The sequence below is a fragment of the Grammomys surdaster genome, unplaced genomic scaffold (genome assembly GCF_004785775.1).
Source record: "Grammomys surdaster isolate TR1022 unplaced genomic scaffold, NIH_TR_1.0 211, whole genome shotgun sequence".
Classification (NCBI taxonomy): Eukaryota; Metazoa; Chordata; class Mammalia; order Rodentia; family Muridae; genus Grammomys; species Grammomys surdaster.
In genome coordinates, this window is record NW_021604656.1 from 3,554,452 (window position 1) to 3,571,658 (window position 17,207).

General features: G+C 47.2%; 2 protein-coding genes across 3 annotated transcripts in view; one reads left to right on the plus strand and one right to left on the minus strand.

The window, feature by feature from the left end:
• Nucleotides 1-2,103, plus strand: part of Simc1 (SUMO interacting motifs containing 1) — a 45,371-nt gene extending 43,268 nt beyond the window's left edge. For both annotated transcript variants that reach the window (XM_028772015.1, XM_028772016.1), the window contains exon 10: nt 1,199-2,103. In XM_028772015.1, coding sequence (XP_028627848.1) covers nt 1,199-1,473 — 275 coding nt within the window. In that variant the 3' untranslated portion in view covers nt 1,474-2,103. The remainder of the gene's footprint in view (nt 1-1,198) is intronic.
• On the minus strand, nt 2,036-15,472 carry Kiaa1191 (KIAA1191 ortholog). Its single transcript, XM_028772017.1, has 9 exons — nt 15,332-15,472; nt 14,650-14,756; nt 14,308-14,398; nt 11,614-11,792; nt 8,589-8,715; nt 7,222-7,346; nt 3,823-3,929; nt 3,543-3,682; nt 2,036-3,462 (listed from the first exon to the last, which is right to left on the minus strand). The coding sequence occupies exons 3-9, from the start codon at nt 14,333-14,335 to the stop codon at nt 3,257-3,259; spliced, it is 912 nt and encodes a 303-aa protein (XP_028627850.1). The 5' UTR covers nt 14,336-14,398; nt 14,650-14,756; nt 15,332-15,472; the 3' UTR covers nt 2,036-3,256.
• Between the last annotated feature and the right edge of the window lie 1,735 nt (nt 15,473-17,207).

The window sequence follows — 17,207 nt, forward strand, 5'->3', positions numbered from 1 at the left end:
TCTCTCTCTCTCCCTCTCCCTCTCCCTCTCCCTCTCCCGCTCCCTCTTCCCCCCCCCCTCCCCTCCCCCCCTCCCTCCCCCCCCCCAGGCTGCTTCTATACTCACGGCTATGCTCCTGCCTTGGCCTCTTAAATTCAAAATCCAGGATTACAGGGTGAGCTACACATAGGCTTCTAGGTTCACTTCTCTACAATGCTGGTGATATGTAACTCAGAAGAATTATTTTTGTATGAAGAAAAGTATTAAATATCAGTAAATATTCCATCACTTAAGTTTCATTCTGCCTGGCTGCGGCAAACTATGGGGTCTTCTCTGTTTGAAACTCTCACAACCAAAACCCCTGAGGTTGGAGTTGTGGTAGTGAGCCCCAGCTCCGTGGGCTCAACAAGCACTTTCCCACCTAACTTCTAATTCAGTATCAAAGTGGCTGCTGCAGGCCAGAGCACAGTTGCACAGTGTGTGCATCTTGAGCACTCTCGATGAAAGGTACACACAACACTAAGTAGGAAAAAAATTTAATTCACATGAGGTTTTCCCCAAGTTATAAGTTTTATAGTACAGAGCTACTGTTTAAGTCCAATGAAAAAAAATTAAAGTATTTTTAATATACAGTTTCTTGGAGAGATTGCTCAGCAGGTAAGACCACTTACTCCTTCCAGAGAACTGCAGGTCAGTTCATAAGTTTTAAAAATAAATGTATATCTGTAAGAAGTTTTGTTTTGTTCTTTTCTTTTTACTAAAGCAGGGTCCATTGACTTCTGGCTGTCCTAGAACTCTTAATGTACACCAGGCTGGGCTTAACTCAGAGATACAAGTGCTGGGATAAAGGCATTCACCTTCATGCCCAGCAAACTAGTTTTTTTTTCTTTTCTTTTTTTTTTTTTTCGAGACAGGGTTTCTCTGTGTAGCACTGGCTGTCTTGGAACTCACTCTGTGGACCAGGCTGGCCTCGAACTCTCGAACTCAGAAATCCCCCTGCCTCTGCCTCCCAAGTGCTGGGATTAAAGGCGTGCGCCACCAACGCCTGGCGCAAACTAGTTTTTTCTTGAGGCAAGAACAGAGACCTTTTGGAAATGGGGCTCTCACAGTAACACACATGGCCTTTCTGTTGTCTCCTAGTAGCCATCAAATTGGACTTTAGGTTTTAAATTCCAAGGAATTTAAAAAAAAAAAATGTTTGATTCCTTCCCTCTTGCAGAGCACCTACGGAGCTCAGTGATTGATCGGAAAGACTTAATCATCAAAAGAATTAAGCCCAAGCCCCAACAAGGAGACGACATTACGGTGGTTGATGTGGAGAAACAGATTGAGGCCTTCCGCAGCCGCCTGGTCCACATACTGGGAGAACCTTTAGTTCCCCAGCTCCAAGACAAAGTGCATTTGTTGAAGCTGCTGCTCTTCTACGCTGCAGACTTGAACCCCGACACAGAGCCTGCCGCAGAGCACGGAGGCAGCCAGACCTCTAAGCACTGAGCACCAAGGATACCTCCTGACTGTTGCCAGCTCCTTAGGAGCCCTGAAGTATCAACAGTAGTTAGGAATATAGGACCAAACCTATCTTATTTATCTGTAGGTTGTAATAACTTTATAACTCTTCAGTATATATCTTTTTTTTAAATAATCTTTATCCTAGCCTATTCAAATTTGGCTTAAATATACAAGGTGTATATATTTTTTATTAAATTATTTATCTATGCTTTTGAAACAGGCAATGATATGCACTATATGTCCAACATTTCATGAAAGATGTGAAAGAACCCTTCTGCTGAACAATCCATCATCAGTGTTACATTGGTCAAGGTACTGACGGCCTGTTTCTGGAAAAAAAATTTTCCTGAATAGACCACATTGTATACTAGACTTTTTATATTGCTCATGAATATGACTCTGTGGCCAGTTTATTTAAAAAGCAGGCAAAAGAAACAAAAGACCAGAGCCTGTTAAAACATCTGATGTTAGTAAGATAGAATATAAAACATTTACAATGCTCAGGCTCCACTACAGGGTAGGCAGAATGGACAAGACAGACCTGGGCTTGAGAAAGTAGTAAAGATTTTTATTTGTCAATACAAGATAACACAAATAAATTAATTTTTACAACAATCTTAGACTCCAGGGCTTCTCTATGAGGTTAGCTCATTTTGTAAACAGACTACAATCTAAAATGATTGAGCAATCATATGTGAGTGTTCAAGACCAACAGACCTGTGAAGAGTGAGGAGACGGGACAGACCTCCTTTCCTCAATAAGATGTATTACGGAACAAATGCGGCTACCTCAGTGTTATCAGAATACAGTGGCACCAAGTTCATGTGAACCTGAAGACTACATGATCCAGTTGTACCTATCATCTACTCTAACAAAAGCTTAAGCTGGGTGTGGGTGTGCACACCTTCAATCCCAGCCCTGGGAGGCAGAGGCAGGTACATCTTCTCTATGCATCTGATTGTTACAAAGTAAGACGCTGTCTCAAAACAAAATACACACAACTAAAAAAACACAATATCCAGGAACTAGGGGTGACACTTCAGTAATTGGAGTGGGAACCATCTGCCAGTATGAAACCAGCATACTGAATTAGAAGTTAAATTAATTCCATGTTAAAGTGCGAAAGAAAGGGGCTGTACAAGACCTAGTATTTGTCCTGTGACACAACAGATACACAGCCCTCCAAGTGCAGGGGCCAAGTGAACAAAGTGGTGTGCTGGACTAAGCAAGAGACAGAACCTGAGCAGGGCAGTGGGGGGAGGTGGGGCAGGCCTTTAATCCCAGCACTCGGGAGGCAGGCAGGTGCATCTCCGTGGGCCAGCCTGTATTTCCAGGACAGACGGGGCTACATAGAGAGGGAGAGAGGGAAGGAGGGAGGGAGGGATCGAGCGCATTGTAGTTCAGCTTAGAGAGCCAGGGTCCTGCCAAGTATAGCCATGAGCTGTCCCCAACTGGTTGGTGGGCAACCTCTATCATGATTACTCAGTGCTCATAGGGATCAAGGGAAAAGAATCAAGAGGCCTTAGTATTGGAAGCACTCCAGCATAATTGACCAAGGAAAGCAAGGATCGGAGTCCTTCTCTAGGATAAATGACTTAAAAACAATAGTGAGGCCCTCAACTCGACACCACTGACATTTTCCACCAACCTGAAAGCAGTGCAAAGTGGTCTCTCTCACCCAAGGACAATCCGCACACTCAGGCCTCAGGTAACCACATCGCTCCTGTGTCAGAGCCCAGGGAAGTTACAGACCCTGGACAGAAGCATTCTAGAAGCCAGTAGGTGTGAGCACATTCAGGTCACGGGGTTTAAGATTATGGGTCCGAGGTGGTGGTTTCTTTCCTTCTACCATTGGGACATCCATCTTTGGCGGCTTGAAGGTTGGTGGATCTTCACCTGCTCGTGTGGCCTGGGCACGCATCACCTCCATAGGAGAGGGTTTGGGGGCACCTTTGTAAGCCTGAATGGCAAAACCTGCCAAAGAAAACCACAGATTATAACCCCGGCCCACATAGTAGCTGGATGCCTCGATGGCCTTTCTGAAGCGACCTTACCAGAATCAGATTTCTGCAGGGGTCGTGGTCCAAAGAGGCTCCATCTATCTGCTGAGCTCCTGTCGTTTCCACTCCCAGGATCCATGGTCTGAGGATTCGGAGCAGGTAAGGCTGTGGAGGAGCCAGATGGAAACCAGCCCCTGGAACAGAGAAGTAAACACATACTCCTGTGTGCCATCCGCCAAAGCAACCAGAACCCACAGGCTGGAGCTGGAGCCCAGCATCATCTCAGCACTGGCTTCCCCAGAGACTCCGGCTCACAGGGTCCAGGGAGACTGACCTGGACTTCTGCTTAGGGGACGAGTGAGGGGTGCTGCTCGGGGTGGACTGGGCTGACGCAGGGGGCTTCTCTTCTTTTGTTGTCTCTCCACTCTGCAGCTTTAGTTTCTGTCACAATGGGTAAGAAGAGACTTTTCAAAGTGAGATCGGACACACAGTAGGTCAGTCAGCATCATCAGCCCTATGATGCATATCCTAACTTGAGGCAGCAGTGATTTTGTTCCTTCCACACCACACAGATTCCATGTCTCTAAGGGACTGTACTCTATGGCATCTCAACATTCCTGTGCTACAAGCTGTACACCAAAACTTAGGTTTCCAACAAAGCCAAAATGTCTCTGGAAAGAGCCACCACGGTGGCCCTCAGGCCTGGCCTTCAGTTCTGCTCTTGTCTTTCAGTACAATCTCTGCCCTTCTCAAACTTTCAAAGCCAAGTCAGGCTTGCTGCCCTCTTCAGTGAGATGCCTCTTCTGAGAAACCTCCTCTTTCCTCCCATAGCCAACCACCTCCACAGTACCATCAAAATACTGCTAACAGTTGGCGGCTTAGCAGGGAGAATCCGAGCTGCTGCTCAGGTCTAAGCGGAAGCTTCACAACACTATGTCTGTCCTCCATGAGGGACACGCCCTTGCTGGACCTAAGCTGACTTTCAACACAGCAATTTGTGTAAGCTAACTATCTGTAACAGGGCTGGAGAGATGGCTCAGTGGTTAAGAGCACTGACTGCTCTTTCTAGAGGTCCTGAGTTCAATTCCCAGCAACCACATGGTGGCTCACGACCATCTGTAATGGGTTCTGATGCCCTCTTCTGGTGCGTCTGAAGACAGCGACACTGTACTCATACACATAATTCTAAAAATATTTTTTTAAACAAAATAAACAATCTGTTACAAAATGAATGGCAAAAACGGAGTGCCCACCTTCAGAAGCATCTATCTTGTCAAAGTGCAAATGGTATCAACTCAACATGATTTCTCTCAGGAGTGGCTTTTAAACTTAGCCTGCAGATTCATCTGGAATACTCACCATACAGACAGACCGTCCATGGTGTCCTGTATCTTCCCTACCCCCACATAGACACACTATACACTATCGTCTGTGTTTTTGATGTTCCCCCTTTTCCCAAAGGAACTTGTAATGGCTACTTCGGTTTTATTTCTTGTGTTAAAGATTTATTTTTATTTTTTTATGTGCCTGAGTGATTGCCTGTATGAATGTGTGGCCCTCGCGCAATCGTCTTGCCAGCAAGACACACGCGGACACCAGGATCCTTCCGCAGCAAACGTTTATTGTTAATGAAAGGAGGAAGACCCCGGGCCCGGAAGAGGCACTGTTTATATACCCTTGGAGCGGCGTGTTCATTTCTGATTGGCTGCTTACTCGTTACCCGCCAAAACGCCCCAGGATGGGCTGTGACTTTGGCACACTTTTACCATAGCACATGCGCGGTTTACTTGTTTACTTGGAGGAGCACCGGATGCCAGCGCCATCTTATAATGGCGAATGCTGTCAGCACAAGCCGCAGCTTTCCACATGTATGTATGTATGTATGTACGTACGTATGTGTATGTACTGTGAGGGGAAGGTGTGCATATGAAGGTCAACTGCCTGTCACTACTCAAAAGGCACCCACCTTTTTGGTAGCTTTCTCTTGTTTTGGTTGTCACTGTGCAGGGTCTGGCTGACCTGGAACTCACTGTATAGACTAGGCTGGCCTCACACACACAGACCCGCCTGCCTCTCCAAGTGTTAGAAGGTGTGCATTCCCATGTCTAAGACCGCCACGTCTGAAACCGATTGCTGCTGCGACTGAGACCTCCACGTGTGCGGTTTGGTTTGGTTTGTATTGTTTTGTTGAGATCATGTCTCACTGGGATCTGGAGCTGATTAGACCAGGCTGGTGGGCTAGCAAGTTCTAGGAATCCACCTAGCTTTTCCTCCCTAGCACTGAGGTGCCAGCACCACCATGTCTGGCTTTATCCATGGTTTCTAAGGAGTGGTCCCCATGCTTCTGTACCTGACTGACTTATCTTTCCAGTATCTTTATTTACACAACAGAATATCTACTCAAAGAATCAATGCCAAGCTCATGTGATGTGTGAGTCACAGAGCACCAGTTAGTAGAAAGCAGCCTCTCTAAAAGAATCATGAACACTGGGAGACTGGTTAGTAGGCAAAGGCATGTGCTGCCAGGCTGACAATCTACAGGAGGGGAGGAGAGAATACACACACACACACACACACACACACACACACACAAGAAATAAATGTAAAAAAAAGAAAAAGTTCAAGAAAGTCATTAAAACTTTATCACAGATTTGTGTGGTGACTTTATCAGTAACCCCAGCACCTGACGCTGAGGAAGGAGAACTGTGACTTTGAGGCCAGCCTTAACTTCACAGAAAGATACATCTCAAAAACTAGAGTTGGGGGTTTGAGAGATGGCTCAGCAGTTAAGAGCACTAGCTGTTCTTCCAGAGGACCGCAGTTGGGTTCCCAGCACCCACCTGGCAGCTCGTAATCATCTATATCTCCAGTTCTAGGAGACTGTATGCCCTCTTGCAAGTACCAAGTATAAAAGTAGTGCATAGAAATACTTGGAGACAAAACACCATGCATAGAAAATAAATCCGTAAGACAAAAAACAATGGGTGAGAGACGTAGCTCAATGATAGAACACTGGCCGTATACATGAGGTCCTGGGTTCAATTATCTGGTAGCACAAAGGAAACATATTAACCATCATTAAATAAACTCACCAAAATCATGTAACCCCACCCCAAGACAGGTTCCTTCAATGTAGTCCTGGCTGTCCTGGAACTCACTAAGCTGACCAGGCTGGCTGGCCTCGAACCCAGAGATCTTCGCTGCCTCTGCCTCCCACAAGCTGGGATTAGAGATGAGCACTGTCACACCCAGCTCCTAAATTCAATCTTTAAAAAGTTAAGTATTCTCTGGCCATGGTGGTGCACACCTGTAATCCCAGCACTTGGAAAGCCGAGGCAGGGGGATCACAGTTTAAAGCTAGCCTGGATTTTAGTTTTGTTTTTTGAAACAGGTTCTCACTATGTAGCCCTGGCTAGCCTGGAAACCCTCATGCTCACATATACACTGCAATTAAAGGACTATGGCACCATACCAGCCTGAGTTTATAAACAAAGACCTTACCCCTTAAATAAACAAGAAGATACCCAGCTGAGCTATGAACTCTTGGAACTGTGATTCCCTCTCCCTCCTCATAGCCAATGACTCTGGCATACATATAAAACAGTTTACAGTTCACAAAGTTCTCATACGTGTCATACATAAGCAAAGCATCTGCAGCTAAGGCATTCAGGCCTTCAGCCAGGAGTGCCACCTTAGCAGGGCAGTCCCAGTCTGTCTGCCCATTCTTGCTTACATGGAGTGCTTCTGCCACTCGAAGATACTTGGTCTCCTCAGTGGTAAGGCCCTTATGGGGTGTGTAGCCAGCATCTCTCAGTCCTGCCTGTTGTTCAAAATGCTGGATGCTCTCCTGGGTCTGTTCTGAAAAGAGAGGACAGTCATGCTCAACCCCTCACCAGTAGCAAACCAGCCAAGACAGTATAGGTGTCTTGTTCTCCCCAAAAGCAAGAGGCCACACTGAGCACTGGAGAGTCAGGGGTATGCCAGACATGCCCTGACACAAAGGCTCTCTCAGAAGCCAGCCTTCCTTCCCAGCACAGCAAAAAGCAGACTGCCCTGAAGGGATGCTGGATGTTTCAACTGCTCTCACTCAGACTCTGACACCTGACATTCAGCAAGAGCAAGCAAAAGGCACCTAATGTATGCATATAGTAAGAATTCCCAAAGCACTAAGCTCCTTGAGAGAATTACCACCTACACAGAAACTTTGCCAAAGGGAAGCATCCCTGCCAGCTGGCACCAAGGTACCAGCCAGAGTCTTAGCATGACAACCTGCCTTGACCTAGACCAGGCCTACAGACTACAGCTTCTTACATATGACCTGCCTGTTACTGTTCCTTCCCTGGCTAACTAACCATGTCCTTTCAGCTTGGCTTATTATGTCACCAGTCGCTCACACTATGGGATGCATAAGAGATGATTTTTTCTTAAGCTACAAACTTTGCACACTATACATGAGCATGGCAGCCGGGGACTGTCTGTCCCCCCAGGTGGACTTTAGGTTTAAACATTCCACTTCCTTTTCATGTGTACTACGTTCATGCCCAATGCCCTCGGAAGCCAGGAGAACAGCTGTGCTTTATGACACCAGAACAGTCAAGCTACAAAATACAAGTAGGAGCTGCTGCTTCAAATGGGTCAGTTACAGAAAACCAAAGTGGGTCTGGACTGTGACTGTTTAAGTAAACTTTCCAGAACTGACCAAGACAAACTGATGCCCTCCTGGAGAAAAGTAAAGAGCTCTGACAGAAGAGCCAACCAAGGGAAAGCTCTGTGCACCTCAGTGCTGATGTGGGTATTACTGCACACATACAGAGCCACGGACTGAATAATTAACTTCCCACGCTTGCCAGAATGGCCCTTGAGAAAGAAGAAGCTTAGATAACTTGTGGCAGAAGTCTAAAATGAGGAGAGATGGCTCGGTGGGTAAAAGCACTTGCTCTCTTCCAGAGGCCCCAAACTCAGCTCCTCGCATCTGAGTGGCTGCTGAGCCTCTCAGCTCCACCACCTCGAGAAGGAAGCAGACTGCCTGAGAATCATCTGCAGCTGAGACCCAACTTCTTCCTCCCTCACTGTTCACTGCAGAGACTGAAGGGCGCTTACTTGTGATCAAGGAACTCATGATGACATGGGTAGCTTTAGCCTTCACCACCGGGGCCTTGTCTGAACTGTCAGTGGCTGTTGATGGAGTCCCAGCAAGGGAAGAGACACTGGCTGCTCCTTCCTCTGTCTGTTCAAGAGAGGTAAGGAATCACATGAGCAGGGCAGGGGAGCCACACAGCTAAGCTGACATCTCTGGAGAAAGTTACAAGAATATGTAGCCTGCTAAGTGAAGAAATATTTGAAGGGGACAGTGGTCACCTCTTCTTGCCAAAGTGACAAGACTGAACTTTACGGGAAGAACCTGGAACCACAGGAAGAAAGGCAGTTTGGAGCCCTGAGGCCTAACTTTCAGCTTCCATCTGCCCATAAGACTACAGATGAAACACCATTGGTTGGCACACGTATAATCCCAGTGCTAGAGAGGCTGAGGCAGGAGAACTGGTGTGGGTTCAAGTCTAGCCTGAGCTACATAGTGAGTTCAAGGCAAGATTGGAATACCTACCAAAACCTTGTCTCCAAAACTGAGGAAACATTAATGAGGGAGAGAAGAAAGGACAAACAAGGCAAAACCAAAGTGGACCAGACACCTCCTACAACCAAGCCTTATTCAACTGAACAGAACTTCCCTCAGACTCCGGCCCCCATCAGTCCCAAGTGCTGGCCAAACACATTTCAGGCTGCTCAGTAGGTCTGGGCTGTCAGAGATGAGACACAAGGGCTCCATCTCTAGAAGTACATAAACAGAGTACAGTGGTGCCCTTCCTCGGTCCCAGCACTCTGGAGGCTGAAAACTACCATGAATTTGAAGCCAACCTGGGCTACATAGTGAGACCCTAGGTCAAAAAGGAAAAAAATAAATCTGTTTCTAGCCCAGCTTATATGAAGCCTTGGATTGGATTCTATCTCAGCACACAGAAAATACTAATAGTAGTATTTTTTAAGTAAAATTGGTTCTAACAAACTCCCAAGTGTGATGGTTAGTATTAACTTGACTTAACCACTTAGGAGAAAGGCCTTTGGGCACGCATTAGGAATTATCTGTATTAGGTTAGCCTTTGTGAGTGTCTGAGGGACTATCTTGATTGTGTTCACTGATGTGGGAAGACTCGTCTTCATTACAGGAGACACTGCTGGCTCCCTGGGCAGGGAGCCTGGGCTGGGTAAGACAGAGGGACGAGCAGCAGCGCGCATTCACCTCTCTGCTCCTGACTGAATGAGCCAAGACCCTCTCCTTCAAGCTCTTCCACCTTCATTCCCCCAAGATGGACCGTTCCTTGAACTGTGAGCTAAAGTAAACCACTTCTGTGAAGCTGCCTCTGCCTGAGTACTGTACACAGCAACAGGAAATGAGACTAGGCCAGCAAGTACTGCTGGGGACCTGCACAGCAGCTCACATATGGTTGGTCCCCCGGTACATGAGGCTGAGGACTGAACCCAGGACCTTGCAAATGCTCAGCAAGTACTCTACCACTGAGCTTACCCACTGCTCATCTATTTTGAGACAAGATCTCACTAAGTTGCCTGAGCTTGCCTTGAATTTACTCTGTAGCCCAAGCAGGCAATTCTCCTGTACCAGCCTTAGAAAACAGCTGGAAGGGTTTTTTCATGTTTGTTTGTATATAGGTTTTTATCATAACTGCTTAGGGGTCTTGTTTCTTTAGGTAGGGGCCTTTGGATAAAACTCAGGCTAGCCTTAGACTGAAGACCTTCCTTATGCTGGCTGCCAGTTCCTATAGTCTCCCCACTGTCTTAAACAGGACTTTTTCTCTCCAACAGCTGTCTGGGTTGGATTACAGCAGACAACTAACATAAGGAGTTCTCCACACAGCACTGAAGGAGGGAGACAGAAATCCGTCACCAGAGAGGAGAGCTCAGACAGCACCCAGCTCAGCTCCCCACACCTGCCCAGCCTCTAAGCCTCCTACTCACTCCTTCAATGTCCACCAGACAGAGGCACTGTGCTCTGGTAAAACTGTGAGGAAAGTCACAAACACTTGGGAACCATCCCAGGTCTGCTTACAAAGACCCTCACAACATGCTTCCTCTCAAGCCCCAGCAGAGTCTGCAGATAAAATGGCTCTGTCTGAGCGTACAGCTAACTCAGACGCCACGATGACCTTCCTTGTGTTCTGGGTGATGGGTATCGGGCGAGCAGCACAGACTTCCGTGCACAGTACGTCCACTGAGCTGCAGGCACTGGCCCTGAGTGCACAGCACATCCACTGAGCTGCAGGAATCGAGCCTGAGTGCGGACAGTGCTGTACCTGAGGAGAGGTGCCATGCTCCCTGCCAGCAAAGGGAAAAAGCACAAGCAACGACACAGCAGGCCTTCAAGAGACCTGTGCTCATGACGATCACAAAACAAACCTCTTAAAGGTTTTTTGAACTCTATGCCAGACCTTCAGCTTAATATTGCAATACAATATAGGCTGAGAATCACTACTCAAACCTAAACTCTCAAGCGCCCCAAAATCTGAAACTTTTGTACACTGCCATTGCACAAGAGAAAGGAAAACATCCCAATGTAAGACTTCATTTAGTGCATAAAACTCTGACTATATAAAAGTAGTCGGGCTGTGAGGAGAGGGTACACATACAACATAAATTAATTTCAATTTTAGACTTGGGTCCTTTCCCCCAACTCCCTCACTGTGTCTATGCGAACATTCTAATAACTCTATGGCTGGATAACAGAGAAGCTAGAAAGAGGCAAGCAGGATTCATCAGAACTCAGGTATGGAGGTTCTGGAGTTTGGCTTTTTAGTTGGGGAAGCAGAGTCCAGAAGCATCTCGTGGAGACAACACTACTGCTTAAATTCTGGATTTGAAAAAGGTACAGAAGATGAACAAAGGGGACAACTGGTGCCTGGTTTTGTAGGACTGAGAACCACCAAAGCTTCTGGAGGAGGAGGAGGAAGAGGAAGAAGAAGAGGAGGAGGAGGAAGAGGAAGAAGAAGAAGAGGAAGAAGAGGAGGAAAAGGAACAGGGGGTGAGTTTGCCAGCCGCTGCCAGCAGGGTAAGGTACCTTGTCAAGATGCTGATACTTGCGCTCTGGAATGACTGGCTTCCAGGGGATGCTGCCCATGTCCGATGGAGGAGGAGTCATGGGCGCTGGGTCCTCTAGGGCATCATCATAGCTGAATGCCCGGCGGCACATCCCGATGGGCAGGGACATCTTGCCTAAAGGCCCACTGGGAGCAAGAGCTAGAACAGAGACACCTGTCAATATGGGATATCAACTAGCCAACTAGTGGCTTTATGTTAATCTGTAGACAGGAAAGCTGTGGAACTTAGGGGACAACTAATCCATTCAAAGGAGTAATAACAGCACTAATGACACTGTACAGTGCTGTACCTTCTTTATCCACAACACTCTACAATACCAGCTCAGCAACTCGATCCCGTTAGATAGGGTCTTGCTCTGTAGTCCTGGCTGGTTGGTACTCACTATACAGCCTGCACAGCTGGCCTCAAGTTCTGTCAGTCTTCCTGCCTCAGCTCTACCCAAGTGCTAGAACTACTGGCACATGCCACCACACCAGGGCTTAATCAATTTTTCAAGAATAAAGAACCTTAACCTCAAGTTAAATTTACCTATGCGAAGTCCCAACTTCAAAGCACAATTTCCAGTCAAATATCAAACCTATCTCATTTCAAAACTTGCAAGAAAATGGCTAGCTGAGGCTTGACCAAGTTTATGCAGAGCCCTGTACCTTCTGGGTCTTCCCTCCAAAGAGAACTACAAGAAACAGTTCATAGTCTGTGGTCTGGCACCACCTCTAGTTTCTAACATTGTGATGATTTCAACATTTCCATCACAGACATTACTGACAGCCACTCTCATCAGCACTCCCAGCTTGAGCCTGCCATTCTTGTCCATGACAACTGACTGCTGGAATGTCCAGCTGTGACGAAGGCACTATGCTTCAAGTGTACTCTAAGCTGTGCCAGAGCAGAGAGCAGGGATCATTTGTCTGGTTACTGATCCAGAACCTGCCTTCATGGTGATACTTTCCTGTTACATAATAGTACTCTTTAAGGTATCAACCTGCCTGGCAGCAATTCCCAAACCCTGGAAAGTTTCACAGCAAGGGGACTCAGAGCTACCATGTGACTATCACCAATATTAATAACTAACAAGCCCAAGAAGCTACTGTTACTGCCAAGGGCCAGGGGGAGGGCAATGAGGTGTATCTCCTGGTGGGTACAAAGTATTTCTAGGGGCATGAAAATGCTTTGTAAGTAGATTAATCTGATGAATGCATAACTTTATGAACACACCAACCAGGAAATCACCCACTTAGGTGAATTTACAGTATGTACATTGCTATCTCAAGGAAATAAGACATGCAAACAAAATGACCTGGCACTGAGAGCCCTCCTTGTATCTAATCCTCACTAAGTAAAACTGTTTTCCCACTTCCCAGCTCAGAAAACTGTGGTACAGAACATAAGCACTATCACACGGCTAGCAAATGTGCAGTAGACACCAAAGCCAGGGCTCACACTTTCCATGCTTCCATGCTACAAAGCCTTAACCTCATGAGAGCAACGCCACAGCTCTGCATGGTGACCAGGACTTTATGAGAGTCCAGTATGAGTGGAAGACACACATGATGGTGGAGACAAATGGTATTGGGGCACATGAAGGAAGCTTCCATTAACCCACCTAACTAGGGAGCAATGTCAAACCATGCTTAACACCTTGCCCAATGGCTTCATACAACAGTAAGCTGATACCTACTAGGAAATATGTTCCTACAAAAAGATCAAAACCTGTTTTGAGGCAGGCGGATTTCTGAGTTCGAGGCCAGCCTGGTCTACAGAGTGAGTTCCAGGACAGCCAGGGATACACAGAGAAACCCTGTCTCTAAAAATCAAAAACAAAAAACAAAAAAACAAAAAACAACAACAAAAAAAAAAAACCTGTTTTGAGCCAGGCACAGTGTATGTGCATTTGATCCCAGCACTCAAGAGGCAGAGGCAGGATATCTGAGTTCCAGGGCAGCCAAGTCTACAAAGTGAGACAGGGTCTCACTTTTTTGAGCAGTAAATGCAGATTTAGGAACAACTCTGAACTTCATTTGCAAAAACTGTTTAAGCTGGGTGTGGTGGTTCCTGCCTTTAAAGGCAGCACTTGGGAGGTAGAGGCAGGAATATCTCTGTGAGTTCAAGGCCAGCCTGGTCTAAATACAGAGTTTCAGGACAGCCAGAACCATACAGAGAAATCCTGTCTCAGAAAAAACTAACAACAAAAAGTGTTTACTCTTCACAACAGACCCGCAGTACATTCTTCTGAGATTCCAAGATTCAGACTGACCTTTCTGGTAACAGTCCAAAGAGGAATCAAGGATCTCAGCAGCTCACACATTACTGTGCAACACAAGCCGAGAACACACTAAATGTTGATGCAAACGTTTTTACAACTAAGACTTAACAGTGATTTGTACCCTTTGCCCAGACCTCCATCCTATCCCTACCCACCTCAAAACAGGGAAATGTAACTGTACGGGCATGTCCTACAAACACAGTTAATCCTTCTCCTTTGTCACACTCAAGGGAAGAGGTGCTAAGCTAAGGTCTGGGTTTATACCATGGCTGAGACTGTGATGGCATAATACTAAGTGAAGACAACTGCAAGGAACCGATACTACAGGATTCAGAGAAAACAAGTTCTCTGAGGGCAAAACAGACTTAGCCAATAAGAACTGAAGTTTACCAGGCATTTCTGGTTGTCTTGAAGCCATTGAGACACTGGGATCCAGGTGTTTTTTTTTTCTATACAGAATTCGGAGCTCAGTCCCTGCCACCTAATAAAAAAAACAACAAAGGGCATTTTCTTATACTGAACAGCAGAGGGTCACTCCAGTGCTGTTCTTTTGACAGACACGCAGAGATTTATGGCTTGTTCGTAAGGTTGAAACACACACACACTAGAACCAATGAGTGACAAACACACCCCCACAAGGATAAAGTTCACTGTTTCGCCAGTATCCACTGGCCAGCTCATCTTAACAACTGAGAGGATAAAGACAAACATCAGTGAAGACAGACACCTTACCACAGTGAAATGACGCTGGACTATGCTGACAGACAGATGTTAATGAGAAGCATTGCCCAGCTTCTGCAAATGAGCAAAGCTTCTGAGGGAGGGTCCATCCAGAGGTTCTAAGCAACAATAAACAACCAAGGTTGGTACAGCGCCCGAGTCCACCAAACGATGCCCTGACCATTCGACCATTCCCCATTAGAGCTTCCCCCTGACAGAAATGAGCTACGCCAACACAGAAGACCAACTTAGTATCACTAACGCGGACTCAAAGGAATCCATCCCATCTGGCACAGCCCTCGTCTTGCTCTGTACTGCACTGCACAGCAGGCATTATTGGTCCGAATTTCTGTTCAAGTTCACAGGGGCCACTCACTGCGGCCCAGAGGACATCCGCAAGCCAGACACACGCCCTTCCCTCCCCACTCAGCGACCCCAAGCCCACAACTCTCCTTCGGGAGGTACAAACCAAAGCTTCTGGGATGTGTAAAGCCCGTCCCGACCTCTCCACGGTCCCAACCCTCAAGGCTAAGCCAGCAGGTTCGCGGCGAGCGGGTGCTCCGAGGCTCCCTGGGGAATCCTTCTAGGGTCCCTCGAGCCCCGCTAGGGTGAAACAAGACCCCCACCCGGCCCCCAGGCCATGGCGCCCCGGAACTCAGGCTGCCCCAAGCACCGCCAGGCCACGGTCGGTCACCTGCTTGCCCGCCGCCTGCGGCCCGAACTTCCGCACTAAAGAGGTTCCGAGGCTCCAGATGGCCCAAGAGGCTGCTGGGCCGAGCAGAGCAGAGCCATCGTGAGAGCGCGACGAACGCTCCCCGACGGAAGACTGTCGCCGGCTGGCAGCCGAACCGTAAACTAGCCCTAGACCGCCGCAATTCGCGCGAGACTTGACTCGCAGGTCCGCGGGGCATGCTGGGAGTTGTAGTCCGAGATCTGAGCGCGTCACCATAGCCACCACCACCGAACACCTCCAAGTCTCCCTGTAGGTTGGACTCTAAAAGGGAATCCCACGGGGGTCCCAGAAAGGAAGTCACTCGTTACCAGCACTCTCTCTGCGACTGTAATCGTGGCACTTGGAGGCTGAGACAGGAGCATTGTGTCAATCAAGGAGTGCGGGGGAAGGAGGCGGGGACGGGGAGGGGGAGAAGAATGAAGTTTGATGGCTGGAGATGGTTCAGCAGTTAAAACAGCTACTACTGCACTTGTGGAGGACCTGGGTTTGTTCCCAGCACCCACGTTTGGTATCTCACAACGTCTTGTAACTACAGCTCTGCGGGGTCTGCTGCCCTCTTCTGGCTCCCAAGGACACCCTACTCGCTCGCACATTCCCACATACTTAATACATACACCTGGCGTGGCGGTGCCACCTTTAATCCCAGCAACTCCGGAGGCGGAGGAAGGTGGATCTCGGAGTTCAAAGTCAGCCTGGTCTACAAAGAAAGTTCCAAGACAGCCAGCGCTACACAGACAATCCCTACCTCGAAAAACAAACAAACAAAAGCTGGAAAAGGCATGGTAAATACCCTTTGAAATCAAGGCCAACAAAGCTCACAAAGACTTTTCCCAGGCCCCGTCACCATTTCCTGTCCTCCTTCCCCTCTCTCGTAGAGGTCCATGAACGATGCACCAATATTTCTCAACCTTCCTAATGAGGTGATTCTTTAGTATAGTATATTTAGTATATGCCAATGGGTCCCTTGGAACTGGAGTGCAGGCAGTTGTGAGGTGCTATATGGATACTGGGATTTGAACCTGGGTCCTCTGGAAGAGCAGATAGTCCGCTTAATAACTGAGTCATCTCTCTGGCTCCCCTGAGAAATACTTTTAAATTTTTATTTGCTTTATTTTATATATGTTAGTATTTGGCCTGCATGTATGTCTTTGCATCATATGTGTGCCTAGTACCTACCCATGGAGGCTAGAAGAAGACATTGGAATCCCTGAAATTGGAGTTACAGACAGAAGATGCAGGGAACCAAGCTGGGTCCCCTGGAAGAACATCGAGTGTTCTTAACTGGTGAGCCACCTCTCCAGTCCTCCAAACAAAAGTTTTTAAAAAATAATTAAAATAGAAGATAAACAGCATTCATAACTGGGTAATATTGGTCGGAGTGTTAGCTAGTTGGTCATTGTTTTAGGTCTGGCTCCACAAGATGGACCCAAAGAGCTCGTGTTGCCAGGGAGAGAGATTGTTTTCCAGGACAGGCTGCTGAAGCCCCATGGTGCAACCTGTCCACCATGGATAATTTTTCTCAAGTGGTAACTGTTGGCTGTTCCTGTAATCTAGGCTGAATACAGATTTAAGAAAACAACTTCTGGGGGCTGGAGAGATGGTGCAACGGTTAAGAGCACTGACTGCTCCTCTTCCAGAGGTCCTGAGTTCAATTCCCAGCAACCCAATGGTGGCTCATAACCATCTGTAAAGGGATCTGATGCCCTCTTCCAGTGTGTCTGAAGACAGCTACACTGTACTCATATTAAATTAAATTGTTAGATTTTCGAGCGTAGCTTAGACAGATAACGCCAGACCAAATGGTTCCATGAGGGAGGTTTAATTCAGGGCAGAGGAT

What these genes read in the sequence shown, in the direction of transcription:
- Kiaa1191 (XM_028772017.1), bottom strand. Translation starts at nt 14,335, where the DNA reads ATGGCTTCAAGACAACCAGAAATGCCTG. An exon ending in CATGAGTTCCTTGATCACAA is followed by an intron (nt 7,347 to 8,588) that starts GTAAGCGCCCTT and finishes CTCTCTTTTCAG; the next exon opens with AACAGACCCAGGAGAGCATC. An exon ending in CCTGCAGAAATCTGATTCTG is followed by an intron (nt 3,463 to 3,542) that starts GTAAGGTCGCTT and finishes TTTCTTTGGCAG; the next exon opens with GTTTTGCCATTCAGGCTTAC.